Here is an 18,054-nt window from a genome sequence, read left to right as displayed (position 1 = left end):
TGTATTCTCAGTCAGCACAGCAGCTGGCATAGTTGATGCTCATTAAATATTTATTGAATGGGTGAATGAAGGAGGAAACAGAAAACCACCAAAACACTGGCAGAGTTTGGGCTTTGGATATTATAAAAGACACACACACAGGTAGGTACAGATGTATTATATTAATAGATATATATAGGTTTTTAACAGGAATATTGACTGTGCAATTAAAATGATATATTCATAAATATGTGATTGCTAAGTGGCACTGTATAATATACTTTCATGTTTCATATACCTTTTACTTTTTTTTTTTGAGACAGAGTCTTGCTCTGTTACCCAGGCTGGAACATAGCCATACGATCTTGGCTCACTGCAACCTCCACCTCTGAGGTTCAGGCAATTCTCCTGCCTCAGCTTGAGTAGCTGGTACTACAGGCGTGTGCCACCATGCCTGGCTAATTTTTGTATTTTTAGTAGAGACAGGGTTTCGCCATGTTGGCCAGGCCGGTCTTGAACTCCTGACCTCAAGTGATCCACCCGCCTCAGCCTCCCAAAGTGCTGGGATTACAGGTGTGAGGCCACCATGCCTGGCCTACTTTTGCATTTTTTATAGTTGTGTAAGTCACTTCCAGGAAAAAAAAAAAAAAAAAGGCTCTCAGTTTTCCTATTTAGAAAACTAGGACCACTGCACCTTATAGGTATTAAAGTAATACATTTACTACATAACAGCACTAGCCTAGTGCCTGACTCAGCAAGAGCAAAAATGTTCACCTACAATGTATCCAAAAACTCCTTAGTAAATAAGAAAAAGGACAAAGAGGGGCCTATTTAATGCCATGTCATAAGTGAACTGAATACTAGTTCTTCACATTCTTCAGGTTAATTGCCAATTTCATTTTTCTACAAAATGTTCATTGAAAAAGATATTTGTGTTTCAGTCCATTTATTGTATGTAAAAAGTTAGGCTGGTTTGCTCAGGCTTCGTAAAGGAACTTTCCCATCAAATCCCCAAATCACATTAGGAGAAATGCCAGATCAGATACGAGGACGCTGCCTGCACCCCGATCCCACTGGTGAGGAAGGTCACTGCGCGTCGGAATGTGGTTACCTGGGAAGCCCATCTCCACCCCGATCCCACTGGTGAGGAAGGTCACTGCGCAGGGGAATGTGGTTACCTGGGAAGACCATCTCTGGCTTCCTGGCTGGGGTTTGTATATTCTTCTCTCTTTGGTCTACTCTACCAGCTGGTGATAAAATCTGGGTATGGCCATCGATGGACAAAGTTCCCTTAAATCTCAAGCCCACATGATCTATATCTCATTTTATCAGTTCACTGAAGTTAAGTTTCTGGTACCAGCACAAATTATAGTAAAAATGTTCTATTTTCCTATATAATGATTCCCTATGTATATGTGTTAGGGACCTCATCAGAAAGAGAGGTTGTGGGCCAAGGCAAAACTTAGATATCCCCTTTTTCCCTAAAACGATCTAATGGCACCTCAATTCCACTGTATGGCCTAAAAGTTACTTATTCGGTACATACGTGTGAGGGAGAGAGGGCCTTAGCTTATAATGTGCTGTCTGAGGTACTTCAGTAACTGCTAGTTAGGGAGCCTGCGACAAGTGTTAACAGCACTTTACCGCTACCTACAACATTTTGTTTTTGCTTATTTTCTTCCCAGTTCATCTGACTCTTTTTCCTCTTTCCTGCCCATACCTTAATCTGATAAAATCTGATAAAATCCTTATAACCTGTTTTTCTTTCCACATGGCCCACAGATTTTAGGATCTATCAGAACAGGCCTTTTATATGACTGTGCCTGTATAAGAAACTCATGAACTTTGGTTCAAACTTACTTTGAAAAGACTGCCTATATTTCCCTCTCATCCTTAAAATCTGGGTGGCTGGGGCGGAACTGGTTTCTCACATCACACTTAGAACCAAAATGTCACCAGGTCATCACAAAATAGAATTCTTTTAGAGTAAGGGTTTAATTATTTTTAACTTTGTAATACATTTAAAAACAAAGAATATATAAATTAGAAAAAAAAAAAGAAGTAAAAACTTACTGTTATTGGTACATCTTTTGTTCCTGAATTTAATAAATGAAGATTTAAAACTTTTGGTAGATCTGTTAAAATTGAGGAAAAGAAGTATTTCTTTAAAAGGTGTGCTTTTAAACCAAGTTAGAATCTTTACCTTGTAAGATATCAAACTGAAGCTATCAATTTGTGAAATACAATAACATTAATAAAAAGAAACATTAGGTGGTAATTGCTTTACTCATAAGGACACTGTGTATTATAAGAACTGTTCCCTCTTAAACCAGATTTTTGAAAACCCCAAAATATATACTTTTTTTTTTTTTTTTTTTTTAATGAGACAGAATCTTGCTCTGTCACCCAGGCTGAAGTGCAGTGGCGCATTCGTGGCTGACTGCAACCTTAGCCTCTCGGGTTCAAACGATCCTCCCACCTCAGCCTCCTGAGTAGCTGGCATTACAGGCGTGTGCCCCCCATGCCCAGCAGACTTCTGTACTTTTTTTTAGTAGAGACGGGGTCTCATCATGTTGGCCAGTCTGGTCTTGAACTCCTGGCCTCAGGTGACCTGCCTGCCTCCACCTCCCAAAGTGCTGGGATTATAGGCATGAGCCATCATGCCCAGCCCCCAAAATATTATTTTTTTAGTGAACTCAGACATTACTAAACTTTTAGCTTTTCAGCAAAACATAATGAAGCAAATTAATAATTTATAATGTAAAAATATATTAAAAGCAAATCTAACTTTTAAAGATGTGGTCTTCAATCTTAACTACATTTTATTATATATAGTGCATATACATCCCAAATTACAAGTACTCTTAGTTTTTCCTTAGTAAAATTCTTGACTTGGTTGTTTTTAATTGTAGAATTTGAATTTTCTGAACAGCTGTGACAAGCTTTTAACATTTTGTCATAATATAATTTAATAACTCATATCTAAACAAAATCCAGAAGTAAAAATCAACATTCAGCATAACTGAATCCATGAGCAACTGGATTGAGAAACTAGAAAACGACTTTCTGCCTCAATCTTCCATTTAGGTGACTTAAATTATCCCACGGCCTTGTTTTGCAAGCTGGTAAGCAATGCCACCCCCCTCGGAGGAATGGGCTATAAACTGGTAAAGGCACTGAGTCTGAAAGGAAGATTTGTACAAGATCATGCGACCCACTGAAATAATATTAAAGCTGAATTACAAAGTACAGTAGAGCACTGAATACAGGGATTTAAAAAACAACAACAACGACTCCATAAAGACTCTTTTAAAAGATTTTTTACCTTGTGTTCTTAGTGTACCGAAATCTAACATTTCAGTTGAGGAATAAATTCCAGGAGCTTGGAAAAAAGAAAAGTCAACAATTATTGTTCACTTTGCCCGAGTAAGCTGCACTGAAAACAAAACAACTTTCGATTTCCTCAGTTTTCCACTAACCTGTTGTAACTTCAACCTCAACAGGAAGAATGATAAACTCTGTGCTGTCTGAGGCATTCGTCTTGATTCTTATGAAGGCTGTGTGATTATCGGCTTCTCTAGACGAAAAACTGGCTCTCATCACTCCCTTGGTTTCATAAGGAGGAATTTCCTGACAAGTTAACAGACCACAATGTAGCACAGCGTTTGTAATGGAGCAAAACCACCATATTTTACTGAACTGGATGACACTGACTGAAAGATGAGTATTTTATATACCTATTAATAAAAAATGCATTGCTAATTAAACCAATATGTAACACACACTCCATTTCTGGAGAACTTTAAAATGTGAAAAACGTGCTGTTTAGAATCTATCAAATATGATACGAGAAGTAGGCAAAGTAAAAGAAGTCAAATGATCTGAAAACAAATTGTCAGTTACAAAAGCCCCATTAAAAGGTAAAACTAACCTACAAAACCAGTTATTTATTTTTTTTTTTTTTGAGACGGAGTCTCGCTCTGTCGCCCAGGCTGGAGTGCAGTGGCCAGATCTCAGCTCACTGCAAGCTCCGCCTCCCGGGTTCCCGCTATTCTCCTGCCTCAGCCTCCCGAGTAGCTGGGACCACAGGCGCCGCCACCTCGCCCGGCTAATTTTTTTTGTGTTTTTAGTAGAGACGGGGTTTCGCCGTGTTAGCCAGGATGGTCTCGATCTCCTGACCTTGTGATCCGCCCGTCTCGGCCTCCCAAAGTGCTGGGATTACAGGCTTGAGCCACCGCGCCCGGCCCAAAACCAGTTATTTTTTAACATGCTAGTTAGTGGTGTTTGTGTATATAACTCGGTCTTGAAATGTAACCAACAGAAATGTCACCATCAGAGGAAAAGACTTTTCTAGAGGTCCACAAGAACCTCCATAAATGGCTTACACTGCTCTTTCATGGAAAACCTAACAATGCAAAGCTTCTCTAGGAAATCTAGTTTACCAACTGCATTCACGTAAGACAGCAAACATTTTCAGTCCTGTAATGAGAGAACATTTATATACTAAAAGGAAGACTTACTGGAAAAAACATTTTGAGGGGGACTCTCTTTCCTGGTTTTAGAATAACACGGCTCCTTGGGGACTACTGGAATTTCTTCTCTGCACAAACCTTTCAGCATATTTTAGGAGATCCCTGTATTCTAGAGCTTAGTGGGCCTTCACTTATCCCTACTCTCTTTTTAGTCCCAAAGCAGAAAACAGGAGATTGAACCCTCCTAGGATCGGAGGGATGGACCATCCACTCCCCAACTCTAGAGAGTTGCTTTGGTGTCTGGGGTTTTCTCATATACACTCTGAAATAGGCTGGAGGTGAGGTCACAGCCCGCTGGCTTTTTTCTCAGTCTAGGTTTGTAGGAATAAGAATTACTGTATCTTTTTTTGCAGCCACTAGGACTATAAAAACATTATGCTATTCTCTGTTATCATTCATTATCATTCTTGACTATTTAAAAATCTGAATTCTCTATTTATTAGATACCAATTATATTTCACAGGAAGTTCTTAGTTATTCTGTCTAGAAGCATAATATATACAGATTCAATAGTCTGAATTTAATCCTCTGAAGCATTGCTTTATAAATGATTTTTCACTCAAACACCATAATTTCAAGGTGAAACATTTTTGTGAAAGGACATAAACTGTCCATTGCATATTTCTTTTTGCTACTGTGTTTATATATTCTGAGAATTAACCAAATTAGTGGCTGATAAATTTGTTTCTAAATGTTTATATTAACATCCTAAACACGTAATCTCCACATCTCTTCCCTGGTCAAGACTGGGGTCAGAAGACAGAATCAAGAGGCTGTGTGTGTGTAACAGCAGTTAATAAAGAAACTCTGATTCTCAAACCTTATTCCTGGTGGTAAAATTTGTGTTCCTCCAATTACAGATGAGCAGTGATCTGAGTGACCTGGGTATGGAACTGAATTGACCACAACTGGCTTCTCCCTCTTGGATTAAAGCATGTAAACATTTTTAAAACTCTCACATGGCAAGAACCTTTACAAATAAGGTTCTCTTACATATCTTTAATTTGGTTAATATTGTTAAATATTCAACAATATTGAAGGTGAACATAGATCACCTTCAAGAATTAAAAATTTTCTAAGTCATCACAGGTGCTTGCCTAGGTTCCCTCTGCAAGTGCCATCTCCTTTACCAATGGTGAATATGAACGTTCAATTACTTACCTTCAAAAACAAAACAAAACCATAATGAATCCTTCCTACATTTTTTTAATCCTTTACTTTTTTCATGTGTAAAGCACATCATAAATTATCAGACTCAGAGACAACTTTACCCATATAATTCTGAGAAAGAATAGTTGAAGTTACTTTCCATGTAGTGGGGTAGAACTCCCACCAATTTTATTCACTGCCCTTTCCAAAAATTACTACTTATATTCCTTCCTCACTCTCTCCTCCAATTTTCGTATATACTTGACATAAATTAACATTAAGACAATGATTAAAGAGAAGTCATCCATATTTGTTCAGCCTATAAGGAGTTAAGTATTTTCCAATTTAAGAAGAATTGGTTTCATGGGAGCACACACAAGAGGATACTAGGTTACAACTCACCCACAGTTTTCTGGTACCTCCTTGTTGACCCGTTGGGAGTTCTAGGTGAAGGTCTCCTCCACTAGAGTACATTTCTACAACCTGGGGCAAAAGAGCACACGATGGCTAAGTTCAAAGTCATATTCTCAAAGCATGTGATTGCTATTACAGAGAAATAATTCTGACATCCTAATTGTTTATCACAAAACATTCAAAAACATTTAAAGATATAAATGTAGGATATGTATCATATCACTAAATTCGGTGCTCCGTATGTGTAAGCAATAGTGGTATTTTTAATTAAGGTAACTTTGAAAATTTTACTTAGAAACAGTGTAAGTATAATAGTTGTTCCAGGGACCAGATTTTAGAAGTAACAGGATCCTTTTTTTTCCCAAAGGGAATAATTTACAAAAATTACCAAGTTTTGGAAACATAAATTTTGTATTTCTTATAGTAACATAAAGTGCTTCTTTATTCATACATTTATAACAAGATCCAGCAGTGGATCTATCGTAACTGTGAAATGGTGAAGAGTGTAAATATTATTTTGAGATATATACAACTCTTGTGGAACATGAAAATATGTGGTTTCTACTGGAAGCAAAAATATTTCTGTGGCTTATGCGTAAGCTTATGATTTTTTTAAAAAATAGCTTTATTATCATTGATGTAAAATAAACAATACCTATTTAAAGTATACAACCTGATGAATTGTGTTTGGGCATAAAACCATCACTGTAATTAAGATATTAAATATATCCGTTATCACCAAAAGCTTCCTCATGCCTTGTGCAATCATTCATCCTTCTCTGTCCCTTCTTACTTTTCTAGGCAACCACTGATCTGCTCTCTGTCACTTCAGACTAGCTCATGTTTTCTGGAGTTTTATGTAAATGGAGTAATAGCGTATATACTCTGGTGTCTGGCTTCTTTTGCTCAGTGTAATTATTTTGGGGTCTACCACATTGTTTATGCATTAATAGTTCACTTCTATTTGATGACTATATTGCAGTTTTTCAATCCACACACCGAAGGGACATCTGAGTGGTTTCCAATGTCTGGCCATTAGAGAGAAAGCTGCTGTGGACACTGAGTACAAGTATTGGTGTGGACATCTGCTTTCCTTGCTTTTGGGTAAATATATACAAACAAAATGGGTCATAAGGCAGGAGACTTTTCTTTAAAAGTAAGTTAACCCTAGCTCTTAAAAGAAAACATACAGTTAATTCAATTACATTTGGGGTGAAGCTACGAGAAGGGGTGGAAAACGTTCACTTGTTTCATCACAAGAAGTCCTCCAGGAGTGAACAAAAAAGGACAAAGCAAGAAAAATGGCAATTCTTCAGTATAAGCTTAAAGGTTTTTTGTTTTTTTGTTTTTTTGAGACGGAGTCTCACTCTGTTGCCCAGGCTGGACTACAGTGGTGTGATCTCGGCTCACTGCAAGCTCCGCCTCCTGGATTCAAGCGATTCTCCTGCCTCAGCCTCCCGAGTAGCTGGGATTACAGGTGCATGCTTCCACGCCCAGCTAATTTTTGTATTTTTCGTAGAGACGGGGTTTCACCATGTTGGCCAGGCTGGTCTCGAGCTCCTGCATCGTGATCCACCCGCCTTGGCCTCCCAAAGTCCTGGGATTACAGGCATGAGCCAACCCGCCTGGACCCTTAAAGGGTTTTTTTTTGTTTGTTTGTTTTTTGGTGGGGGCTGGGGAGTTGCTGCTGTAAAAGTAATGCATTTACAAAAGACTGATAAGCTGTAGATTTTGTGTGTATTATTACTTGCCTCCTGATTTATTACAGTGCTCATCTATAGTGCTTACTGTATTAATAATAACAGCACCTTAACTGAGAGGAGGACTGTAGAACTTTTTCTGGAAAACCAGAAAACATCACATATTATTTCATTAATCTTTCCAGTATCAAGCAAACAAGCATAACAATGCTTGAAAACAGAAGATTAGACCAGGCACAGCAGCTCATGCCTGTAATTCCGGCACTTTGGGAGGCCAAGGTGGCGGTGCTTAACTTGAGCCCAGGAGTTGCAGTCCAGCCTGGGCAACATAGTGAGACTCTGTCTCTGCAAAAAAATAAAAAACATTAGCCAGGTGTGGTGGCGTGCACCTGTAGTCTCAACTACTCAGGAGACTGAGGTGAGAGGATTGCTTGAGCCTGGGAGGTCAAGACTGCAGTGACCCAAGACTGCACCACTGCACTCCAGTCGTGCCTGTAAAACAAACAAACAAACCAAAAAAAAAAAACCAAAAAAAAAAAACCCCAGAAGATTAAAAAGTCGCTTACTGATAACAGAGAAAATGAATAAAGAAATAGAGACAGAAAAAGTCTAAATTACAAAGTCAAAGAAATAATTACATTAAAACTAGGAACCTGACACATTCTTTATTTTTAGTCCAGTGCTATTTGTTCTAATTTAGTATAGTTTAGGAAAAAAAGGAAGCCAAGCATTATATACAGAATATATTATGTGTAAACAAATTCCCAAAATAAATGTTTCTGTGCCCGCATGCTTGCATGCACAGAGAAAGGTCTAGAATGACACATACAAGGTGGCAAAAGTGGTGTCCATGAGGAAGGGCCTGGACTGCAACTGTGCTGTCTATGCAATAGCTATCAGCTACATGTGGTTATTTACATTTAAATTAGTTGAAATAACATTTTGGCCACCCTAGCAGAATTAAAGAGCTCAACAGTCACACGTAGCTAGCAGCTACTCTTTTGGACAGAGCAGGGAAAGAACTATTCCATCATCACGGAAAGTTCTGCTGGACAGCTGGACCGGGAAGCAGGAAGTTAAAAGGGACGTTTTTGCTTCACTCATGTTTGAATTGTTAATATTTTTTTCCTGAGAACATACTCATGTGTTTATGTTGTATAATCAACAAATCATATGCATTTTCTCATTTTACAATATTTTCTTATTGTAATATTGACAAGACTAGTGACACAAAATAACACTGGACTATGAGGTTAAGAACGTCTTCCCAGGTAAACAATCTATATTTGATTTTAAGAGAGCAGCTTTGGTGCTCCATTTGCTCTCTTGTGTAAATCTTGAATTAAAATGTTTTAACTGGAAAAAGACTAGATGAATTGAATTCAAAGTGATCACTGTGCTGGGCAATAGCTTGATAACTCCAAAGGCTGAGGAGAAAAGGTACAGACTGCAAGGCGATTCCGGCAATTGTAGACTGACCAACATCTGTTGAATCCTGCAAGCTCCATCCTTGTGGTCTGGCCACCATAATGAGGCAGCAGCCTTGGGGTGTAACAGCCCTTCTACGGCAGAGCGGGCAACTCATGCAGCCGGGTCTACCAGAGTAAGAGGTCAGGCACAGTGGCTCATGCCTGTCATCTCAGTACTTGGGAAGCTAAGGCAGGAGGAATGCTTGAGGCCAGGAGTTCAAGGCTCCAGTAAACCATGATCATGCCACTGCACTCCAGCTTGAATGACAGAGGGAGACCCTGAACCTGTCTTTTTTTTTTTTTTGGAGTCTCACTCTGTCACCCAGGCTGGAGCGCAGTGGTGTGATCTCGACTCACTGCAAGCTCCGCCTCTCGGGTTCACGCCATTCTCCTGCCTCAGCCTCCCAAGTACCTGGGACTACACACGCCCGCCACCAAGCCCGGCTAATTGTTTTGTGTTTTTAGTAGAGACAGGGTTTCACTATGGTCTCAATCTCCTGACCTCGTGATCTGCCCGCCTCGGCCTCCCAAAGTACTGGGATTACAGGCATGAGCCACTGTGCCCAGCCTTGGGAAAGCAGCAAGAATTTCGGACGTTTCTATATAGCTTTGTAATAACAGCCAGAACAGGGAAGCTACACCATTACCTAAAGTATCAAAAGGACGTAAACGACAGAAGGATAGTGAGGATAAGAGGGAATACTTCCCACCTGAAAAGCAGGACATAAGAGCAGGTTTTTCTGTGATGTAGACATCCAGCTACAAAAATTAAAACTGGGGCAGAGTACTTTTATCAGTAGCTATCTTCACCCAGATGTTGCCAAGTGTTGGGGAGTGATTTCTTTCTTGCTGCTTTCACTTATCATTTCTAAGCATTTCACTATTCAGGCTCTGAACATTTCCCCCGGTTCTTCCTCATTTCCCCTTCCGTTGTTTACCAACAGTTATACCAGGGTGGTCTGGGACAACTATTTTAGTTGCCAAAGCCCTACACTTGAAACCAAATACAGTATTTTCCCTCCACCTGTCATTTTCAAGCTGCTTTAAGTCCTTCAGTGTTGGTCCGAAAGAACTCTGGCATCCTGGACTATTCTAGAAAGCATTCGCATCTACTTTTAACACAGACAACACAGCTAGAAGCCACCGAGGCTGCACACGTCACACACTTAAGTCCCTGGATGTAAGGCACAGAGTTCAGAAACTCTCTGAAGGGATGACACTGGCCACTCCCACTGTGAAAGACACAAGGAGCTGGTGAGGAGGAATCTCACACTTGAAACAATTACTACTAGAAGATTACGTAAGACAAGAAGTTGCATTTTTTAAATAAAAAACAAGTTTGCTTTTAATCATAATTCTATATTACCCTTTCCCTGGATTTTAATTTCTAGGCTGCCATCACCAAAAATTTATTTCCAGAAATAAACTTGAACTGTTTTAAAAAACATGGATATTGGGCCAGAAGGTGTTGAATTGCAGGGGAAAAAAAAAAGCAGCCTTGTGTAGCTAAAAACTCTTCTTTAAATGCAGAGCTGCCTAAACTATAACACCAGAGAAGCCACAGTCATTTTAAAAATGATTCCAAAAATTCAAAATCCAGACCACTGTATTCCAAAATTCAGACTACAGCAAGCTGTACTGAAAGTAACAACCCTCTTCAATACATCTATAAAACCCTATTATTTTAAATAGTCTTGGAAACTGTAGCAAACTGAGATTTCACGCTAAGACATTAATTCCCACCAAAATGAAGCTTATTCAAAATCAGCATCATCAACTCACCTGCAAAGGCTCACTGTGAGGGTTGTGGATGTTTATTATAGGTGAGAAACTACTATTTACAGGGACTCTGGCCCCAAGGAATGGCCTCAGTCGATATGGATTTGGAACTCCAACACCAAATACCTGTTTCAGTGGAGGAAAAAAATGCAATTTTAGTTGTTTTTAAAATTAATATTTTTAGTTATAACTCATCTAGGGAGACTGGCAAATTTGATTTATATGGAAAAATATTAACAATCCCTTTATTTTAAAAAAACCCCACAAATGTTGTTTCTGTACATGACTTGGCTACAATATTTGATTTACTATGTACGTGAATTTAGAATGATTTCTTTAATATATTAGAAATCGAATAACAGCCCTTCAAGAAGGCATGCAACAGACAAAAGAAGAAAATAGGGAGTCAAAGATTTCCTGACCCCAGCCATCAGAAGATGGATCTACCGCCCAGATAACTTCTCAAATACCAAGTCCAGCCCCAGGTCATTCCCACATGGGATGGCCCTAGGTTGACTAAGCAGGGTAACCAGTAATTCAAATGATATTATTAACATATTGCTATTTATTAAGTGTCTATGAGGTGCTAGGCACATATACAATAGTGAACAATTCAACAGTAAAAAAACAGATAATGTGCTGGGTCTCATGAAACTTACATCGTAGTACTGGAGACAGACTGGAAACCAATAAAAAGATTTTTTTTAAAAATCCCTCTGCTACAGAGTGAGTAACAGACAGTTGTAGGTGTTGGGGGAGAGTGGAGGGCATTCAGACAGCTAACGTGTAATCCAGCAAGAGTGGCTTGGAAGACAGCAGTGGTAGTGAGGAGGAGGGAGGTAAACAGACTGTAGATATATCTAGGAGGAAGACTTGATGAAAGATTAGATGTGAAGAGGTAAAGAAAGAAGACAGCTGGCCACCGGGGTCACCATGGGAACAACCTGATCATGACCCTCAATAGTCCAGATTGGCTGTGATCACCTAGGTCTGCTGGGAGACGCCGTCACGGGGCAATGACTTTCATTTTTGTGACAGTCTTTTCATTTACTCAACAAGTACACGTGAAATGGGTATGATCTGTCTAGCACTTCGAAATTACTGAACCAAGCATCAACAGCGTACTGAATGTCTACTAAGCAATCGTTAGATTTACTCACCTTACAGAAACAGAAGACATGGTCCCTACTAAAAGGGAACACTGACTCTGACCCTTATTTTATATGATGTGTCAGAGTTAATGGGTACTGGGGAGGAAATGTTTTAAAAAAAAACAAAAAAACACAAAAGCACAGGACCTGTAATGTGTCAGAGCTAACACTCGAGTTCCAGACAGCACAGCACAGTGGTAAAGATTACGGTCTTTATAGTTACAAAGACATGAGTTTGAGTCCCCTTTAATAACTTACTAATAGCATGGGCAAACCTTTTAAAACTTCAACTTCAACAATAACGGTATCTATAACATAGGCAGAGGGGCATGCGTAGTACACTGCTGGACAAATATGAGCAATTACTGTTAAGAATCTTTTTTTTTTTTTCTTTTAGAGATGTGGTCTTGATCTGTCACCCAGGGTGGAGCACAGTGGTGTAATCATAGTTCACTGTGGCCTCGAACTCTTGGGCTCAAGGGATCCTCCCACTATAGCCTCCCGAGTCGCTGAGGCTACAAGTGCTCATCACTGTGCCCAGTTAATTTTTAAAAATGTTTTTTGTAGAGATGAGGTCTTGCTTTGTTGCCCAGACTGGTCTTGAACTCCTGGCTTCAAGTGATCCTCCCACCTTGGCCTCCCAAAGTGCTGGGATTACACGTGTGAACTACCATACCCAGCCTTAATAGTCTTGACATACAAAAATCTTGATTCACAAACAGAATAACAGCTGACATACAAAAAGATTTACTGTATGACTCCTATATACATTAACTTCCCTTAATGACCTAAACCAAAATTCTACGTAAAAATAAGTTTATCAAAAAAATACTTACTAAAGTAGGCATGAATTTTAATTGTTTTAAGTGTTTTAATCTTAACACTATTATCAAGCGTGCTTCATAAGTGTGTAAAAGTAAAAATTAAACAAGAATGTGTAAGTCAGTATGAAAATACTTTTCACTATTGTCGACCTTACGTTAACACTTTAGCTGTCGCTTTAAAATCACCTGTTCGGTCTGATTTGAATAGAGATATTCACTGTAAGTATAAAAATGCTCTAACTCTAAACTCCTACATTTTCTATTATCCTCTGAGTTTCTGCGTTCTTAAAAGGCTGGCATATAAGGCAGAGGTAATGATCATATTGCATAAAATAAGTTTTAATTCTGGTTCTTACCTGGTAAGTAAATACCCCATGATTAGATGTATTAATAAATAAAGTATTTTCTACATTTCCTACTACTCTTGCAAGAAAAACTACATCAAACGATGTATTTCCTCCTGGAAGAATTTTCTGAAACAGAAAATAAACAAAGTTAAATTCATAACAAGAAAAAAAATTATACAGCTCAACTTCCTTAAATAAGTATCTTAGAATCATTTCCATAAACTAGTTTTTCCTTTAAAAGTTTAAGCTTTAAGTTAGCAATGGAAAGTAATTAAAAAGATGTCTTCCATATTGAATGTCTACGGTCACATATCCTTTGTCCATTAGAGCCACAGCCTTGTACAAGAGATGGTTTCCTAGATTCTGTTCATTTAACAATCACTAGGCTGGCATGAAGTACCTAATTACAGGCTGTTCCATGATCAAAAATCAGATATAAGTTGCACTGAAGCTGAGCTTTTCATATAGATATACTACTGTACTACTAAGCAGTGACTTGTTTTAGCCCAAAGAATAAGCCCAGGCCTCAACCTTCTGAAATCTGCCTTCCATCCACACAAGAAACAAAATGTCCCGGCAACTTAAATAGAAAAGAAGGCGGGGTGAGTGTATGTGCAGGAACTCACTCCTGTTACTTTCTGCAAACTGAGAATGTCACTATAGTTAGTAAAGTAAAATGTTATTACCACAAAACAATAGGGCTACTCCCACGTTCAAGAGACTGAAATTGCGGTTCTGCCCTGCAACAAAGCCTTAAAATACATTTTAATATGTAAAGCCATCAACCTGTCTCATTCTGCCTCTATGGCTAGAACTCTAACATGCTACCTAAATTATAGCTCAAAATACATGGTAGTAAGACTCTGGCTTCACCTTAGTCTGAAGAAAGATGTCTAGACAGAGTATGTCTCCTACATTACCACCAACAAAAGAATAATTTACAAGTTGTGAATTATTGTAACTATTCTTTTGTTGCACTACATTACTGTTTATAATGCAACAAACGAATAATTACAATAATTCACGACTTTTCTTGAACCCATCACAGAGTGGATTATCAACTAGTCCAAAACCATAGGAAAGACAAGCACTTCCGAGGACAGATGGAATGGGAATACCGGCTCACCCATGGCAGAGAAGGGAAGAAGATGAGGCTGTTATACAGGAGGTGTCAGCTAAAAATGCAGCTAACACGTTTACACATTGCTAGAGGCTGACTGTGTGAACGTGCACCAGAGCACAAAAACCCTGGAAGCTGTAGACACTGGTGCTATTCACACCCGAGCCAGAAATCAGCAACAGAAAGACATCTGGCAAACCCTCGAATAGTCTGAAATTAAACAACATGTTTCTAAAATAAGCCACGGGGGAAGTAAGTAGTAACAAAAGAAATTATAAAATATTTTGAATTGACTGGAAATGAAAGCACAATATTAAAATCTGAAGGCTGCAGGTAAAGCAATACTTGGAGGAAAATTTATAGCATTACATGCTTATTTGGAACAGAAATGTTTCACATCAATAATCTACATTTCTGTTTTGAGACACTAGAAAAAGAATAAATTAAACCCAGAGTAAGCAAAAGGAAGGAAAATAGAGCAAAAATTAATGAAACAGGAAACAGAAAACAGAAAGTAGCAAAAAAAAAAAAAAATCAATAAAACCGAAGCTGGTGCTCAAAAACTCCATAAAATGGATAAAACCCTGCAAAGAGTGACTGTGTATAAAAAGGGAGAAGTCAAAAATATAAGGAACTAAAATGTGGATATCACTGCATACCTTTACACACAGAAAGAATGATAAAGGAGTATTACAAGCAACTCTATGCCCATAAATTTAACAGCTAGGAGAAATGGACACATTCTTTGACAGTTGGCTAGATATGACACAATCTGCCAAAGCTCATTCAAACTGAAATAGTCCTGCACACAGTTAAAATTTAATTTGTGCTTTAAAATATTCCCACCAAGAAAAGCCTGATCTTAAATGATTTAACTCGTGGAAATGAATTCTCTACCAACCATTTAAGAAAGAAATAATACCTACGTTACATAAACTTTCCAACACACAGGAGAGAACATTCATAATTCAGCATTACCCTGATATCAAGACCATGCAAAGACTTAAAAACTATAAGCCAATATCCTTCATAAACACAGAAACACAAGTTTCTACAAAGTATTGGCAAACTGAATCGAGGTAAGATATAAAATGGATAACACATCTTGACCAAGTAGTTGTTTTTTTTTTCCCATGTTGTGCTTTTCTATTTTAATGTTCAATTTATGAAAAATATGAATACTTTTTTTAACATTAGCCAATATGCACACACACAGAATTTCTTTTACAATATTAAATGTTTTATAAACCTTTCACAACTCGCTCAAACCTTTGGCTTAAAACAATTCTGTAACCCTCTAAACAAACCTGCCCCCACCAAATTTGCCATATTATCTTTTGCCAAAACACCTTGGATGTAAAACTGTTTCTTAAGTAGCCTCAATTACATGGAACAATGCTAACTCTTAGCAACTTTTAGTTTTGGTGAAAAACTTGGCAAATGTAAACCAAATATGAAATTCTAAGACCCACCCTCCCCCCCACTCCCCCGCCCCACCATCTGAATGAACTCCTCCTCTTGGCCAAGAACACTTCAGAGTTAATCAGAACATCTAGTTCAGGCATTGTGGAAGAGGGGATTAGACATGCCTCATTATATACCTCCAGCATTAACATTAACACAAACATTAAGTCTGATAAGAAGTATTTACAACAATCTATTTCCTCTGAAGCCTGCTACCTGGAGGCTTCTTCTGCACGATAAAACTTTGGTCTCCACAACCCTTCATCTTGACTCAGCCACTCCCTTCTACTGCTGATAACTCTTCTAGCCAACTACCAATCGTAATATGTTTAAATCTGGCGAGTGCGGTTGCTCACGCCTGTAATTCCAGCAGTTTAGGATGCCGAGGAGGGTGGATCCCTTGAGCTCAGGAGTTCCAGACCAGTCTGGGCAACACGGTGAAACCTAGCCTCCACCGAAAAAAAAAAAATACAAAAAACTCAGCCAGGCAAGGTGGCAGGCGTCTGTGGTCCTAGTTACTTGGGACACTGAAGAGGTAGGATCACTTGAGCTCAGTGGACAGAGGTTGCAGTGAGCCAAGATCACACCACTGCACTCCAGCCTGGGTGACACAGTGAGACCCCATATCAAACATAAATAAATAAATTAAAAAGAATATGTTTAAATCTCCCTATGACCTGGAAGCCCTCACTTAAGCTGTCTTGCCCACTCAGATCAAACCAATGTAAATCTAACATGTATTGACTGATGCAGGATGCCTCCCTAAAATGCATAAAAACAAGCTGTGCCCCGACCACCTTGGGCACATATCATCAGGACCCCCACGAGGCTGTGTGACAGGCATGGCTTTAACCTTGGCAAAATAAACTTTTTAAACTGACTGAGACCGGTCTCAGATATTTTGGGTTCACAATTAGTAACCACAGGGATTCTGAGTGGAGGCGCCCCTGATCTTTGACAAATTTCCTGTCAGTGTTTGATACCAACTTGATCTATCCTTACGGCTCAAACCAATGAGACAATTTGCTGAGGCCTGGGGGATCCCCTCCCCCAAGAGAATCCCTAATATCCCCAAATTTGGTTGACATCTAAAGTTTGTTTTGCTGTACAACTTCTTTTATGGAGTGTTGCTTGCTTCCGACGGTGAAGGCAAGCTGTCCTGCTTCCATACAGATAAAAGGCAGGTGACTCCCTTCTGGAGTTTCAGCTCACCTCCAACACAAAAGGTGAGTGTGACTTTCTTCTTGCTTCTAAAATGGCAGAGAGCAGTCTTCAGCCAGGGACCCATTCCTAGGTTAAGCAGCTGAATTGGGTTTCATTTGTTTTGTAAATTCTCCTTAATGACTAAAGGGTACAACTGACAACCAGCAACCAAGTAGTTTGTATCTTGGAAATCCAATTCTAGTTCAACATTCAAAAATCAAATCAATGTACTTTACTTAACAGACTAAAGAAAAAGCACAAGATCATCTCAATAGCAGCATGTAATCTGACAAAATTTAATATCGATTCATGATTAAAAATCTCAGTAAACTAAGTCAATAGAAGAGAACTCCCTCAATATTATAAAGAACATCTGCAAAAACCCTAAAGAAGCTTGTCCATTTTGTGGTCCATGGGCTGCATGAAGCCCAGGATAGCTTGAAATGGGCCCAACGCAAATTTGTAAACTTTCTTAACACATTAAGTTTCTGTGTGTGTGTGTGTGTGTGTTGTTGTTGTTTTTTTAGCTCATCAGCTATCATTAGTGTATTTTACGTGTGGCCCAGGTAAGCAAAGATTGGACACTCCTGCCCTAGGAGCTACCATAGTATTTAATGGTGAATGACTGAATGCTTTTCCTCCAAAATTTAAAACAAGGGAAGGATGCCCTCTCTTATGACAGCTATTTAACACTGTATCAGAAGTGCAAAGAGGGCCCGGAGCGGTGGCTCATGCCTGTAATCCCAGCATGTTGGGAGGCTGAGGTGGGTGGATCACAAGGTCAAGAGATTGAGACCATCCTGGCCAACATGGTGAAACCCCGTCTCTACTAAAATTACAAAAATTAGCTGGGTGTGGTGGCACGCGCCTGTAGTCTCAGCTACTCAGGGGGCCGAGGCAGGAGAATCGGGAGGCAGAGGTTG

At 39.0% G+C, this 18,054-nt stretch overlaps 1 protein-coding gene across 1 annotated transcript in view; it reads right to left on the bottom strand.

Annotated features, from left to right (window-relative positions):
* The window catches only part of TMEM131 (transmembrane protein 131), a 252,530-nt gene that overhangs the window by 75,504 nt on the left and 158,972 nt on the right, over positions 1–18,054 (bottom strand). Inside the window, exons 6-11 of the mRNA XM_025354313.1 lie at positions 13,354–13,470; positions 11,026–11,148; positions 6,063–6,143; positions 3,459–3,609; positions 3,305–3,361; positions 2,053–2,114 (exon numbers count right to left, since the gene is read on the bottom strand). Of these exons, the coding sequence (XP_025210098.1) occupies positions 2,053–2,114; positions 3,305–3,361; positions 3,459–3,609; positions 6,063–6,143; positions 11,026–11,148; positions 13,354–13,470 (591 nt within the window). The remainder of the gene's footprint in view (positions 1–2,052; positions 2,115–3,304; positions 3,362–3,458; positions 3,610–6,062; positions 6,144–11,025; positions 11,149–13,353; positions 13,471–18,054) is intronic.

The sequence above is a fragment of the Theropithecus gelada genome, chromosome 13 (genome assembly GCF_003255815.1).
Source record: "Theropithecus gelada isolate Dixy chromosome 13, Tgel_1.0, whole genome shotgun sequence".
Classification (NCBI taxonomy): Eukaryota; Metazoa; Chordata; class Mammalia; order Primates; family Cercopithecidae; genus Theropithecus; species Theropithecus gelada.
The sequence above is the reverse complement of the archived record's forward strand: the minus strand, read 5'-3'. Positions and strand labels throughout refer to the sequence as shown.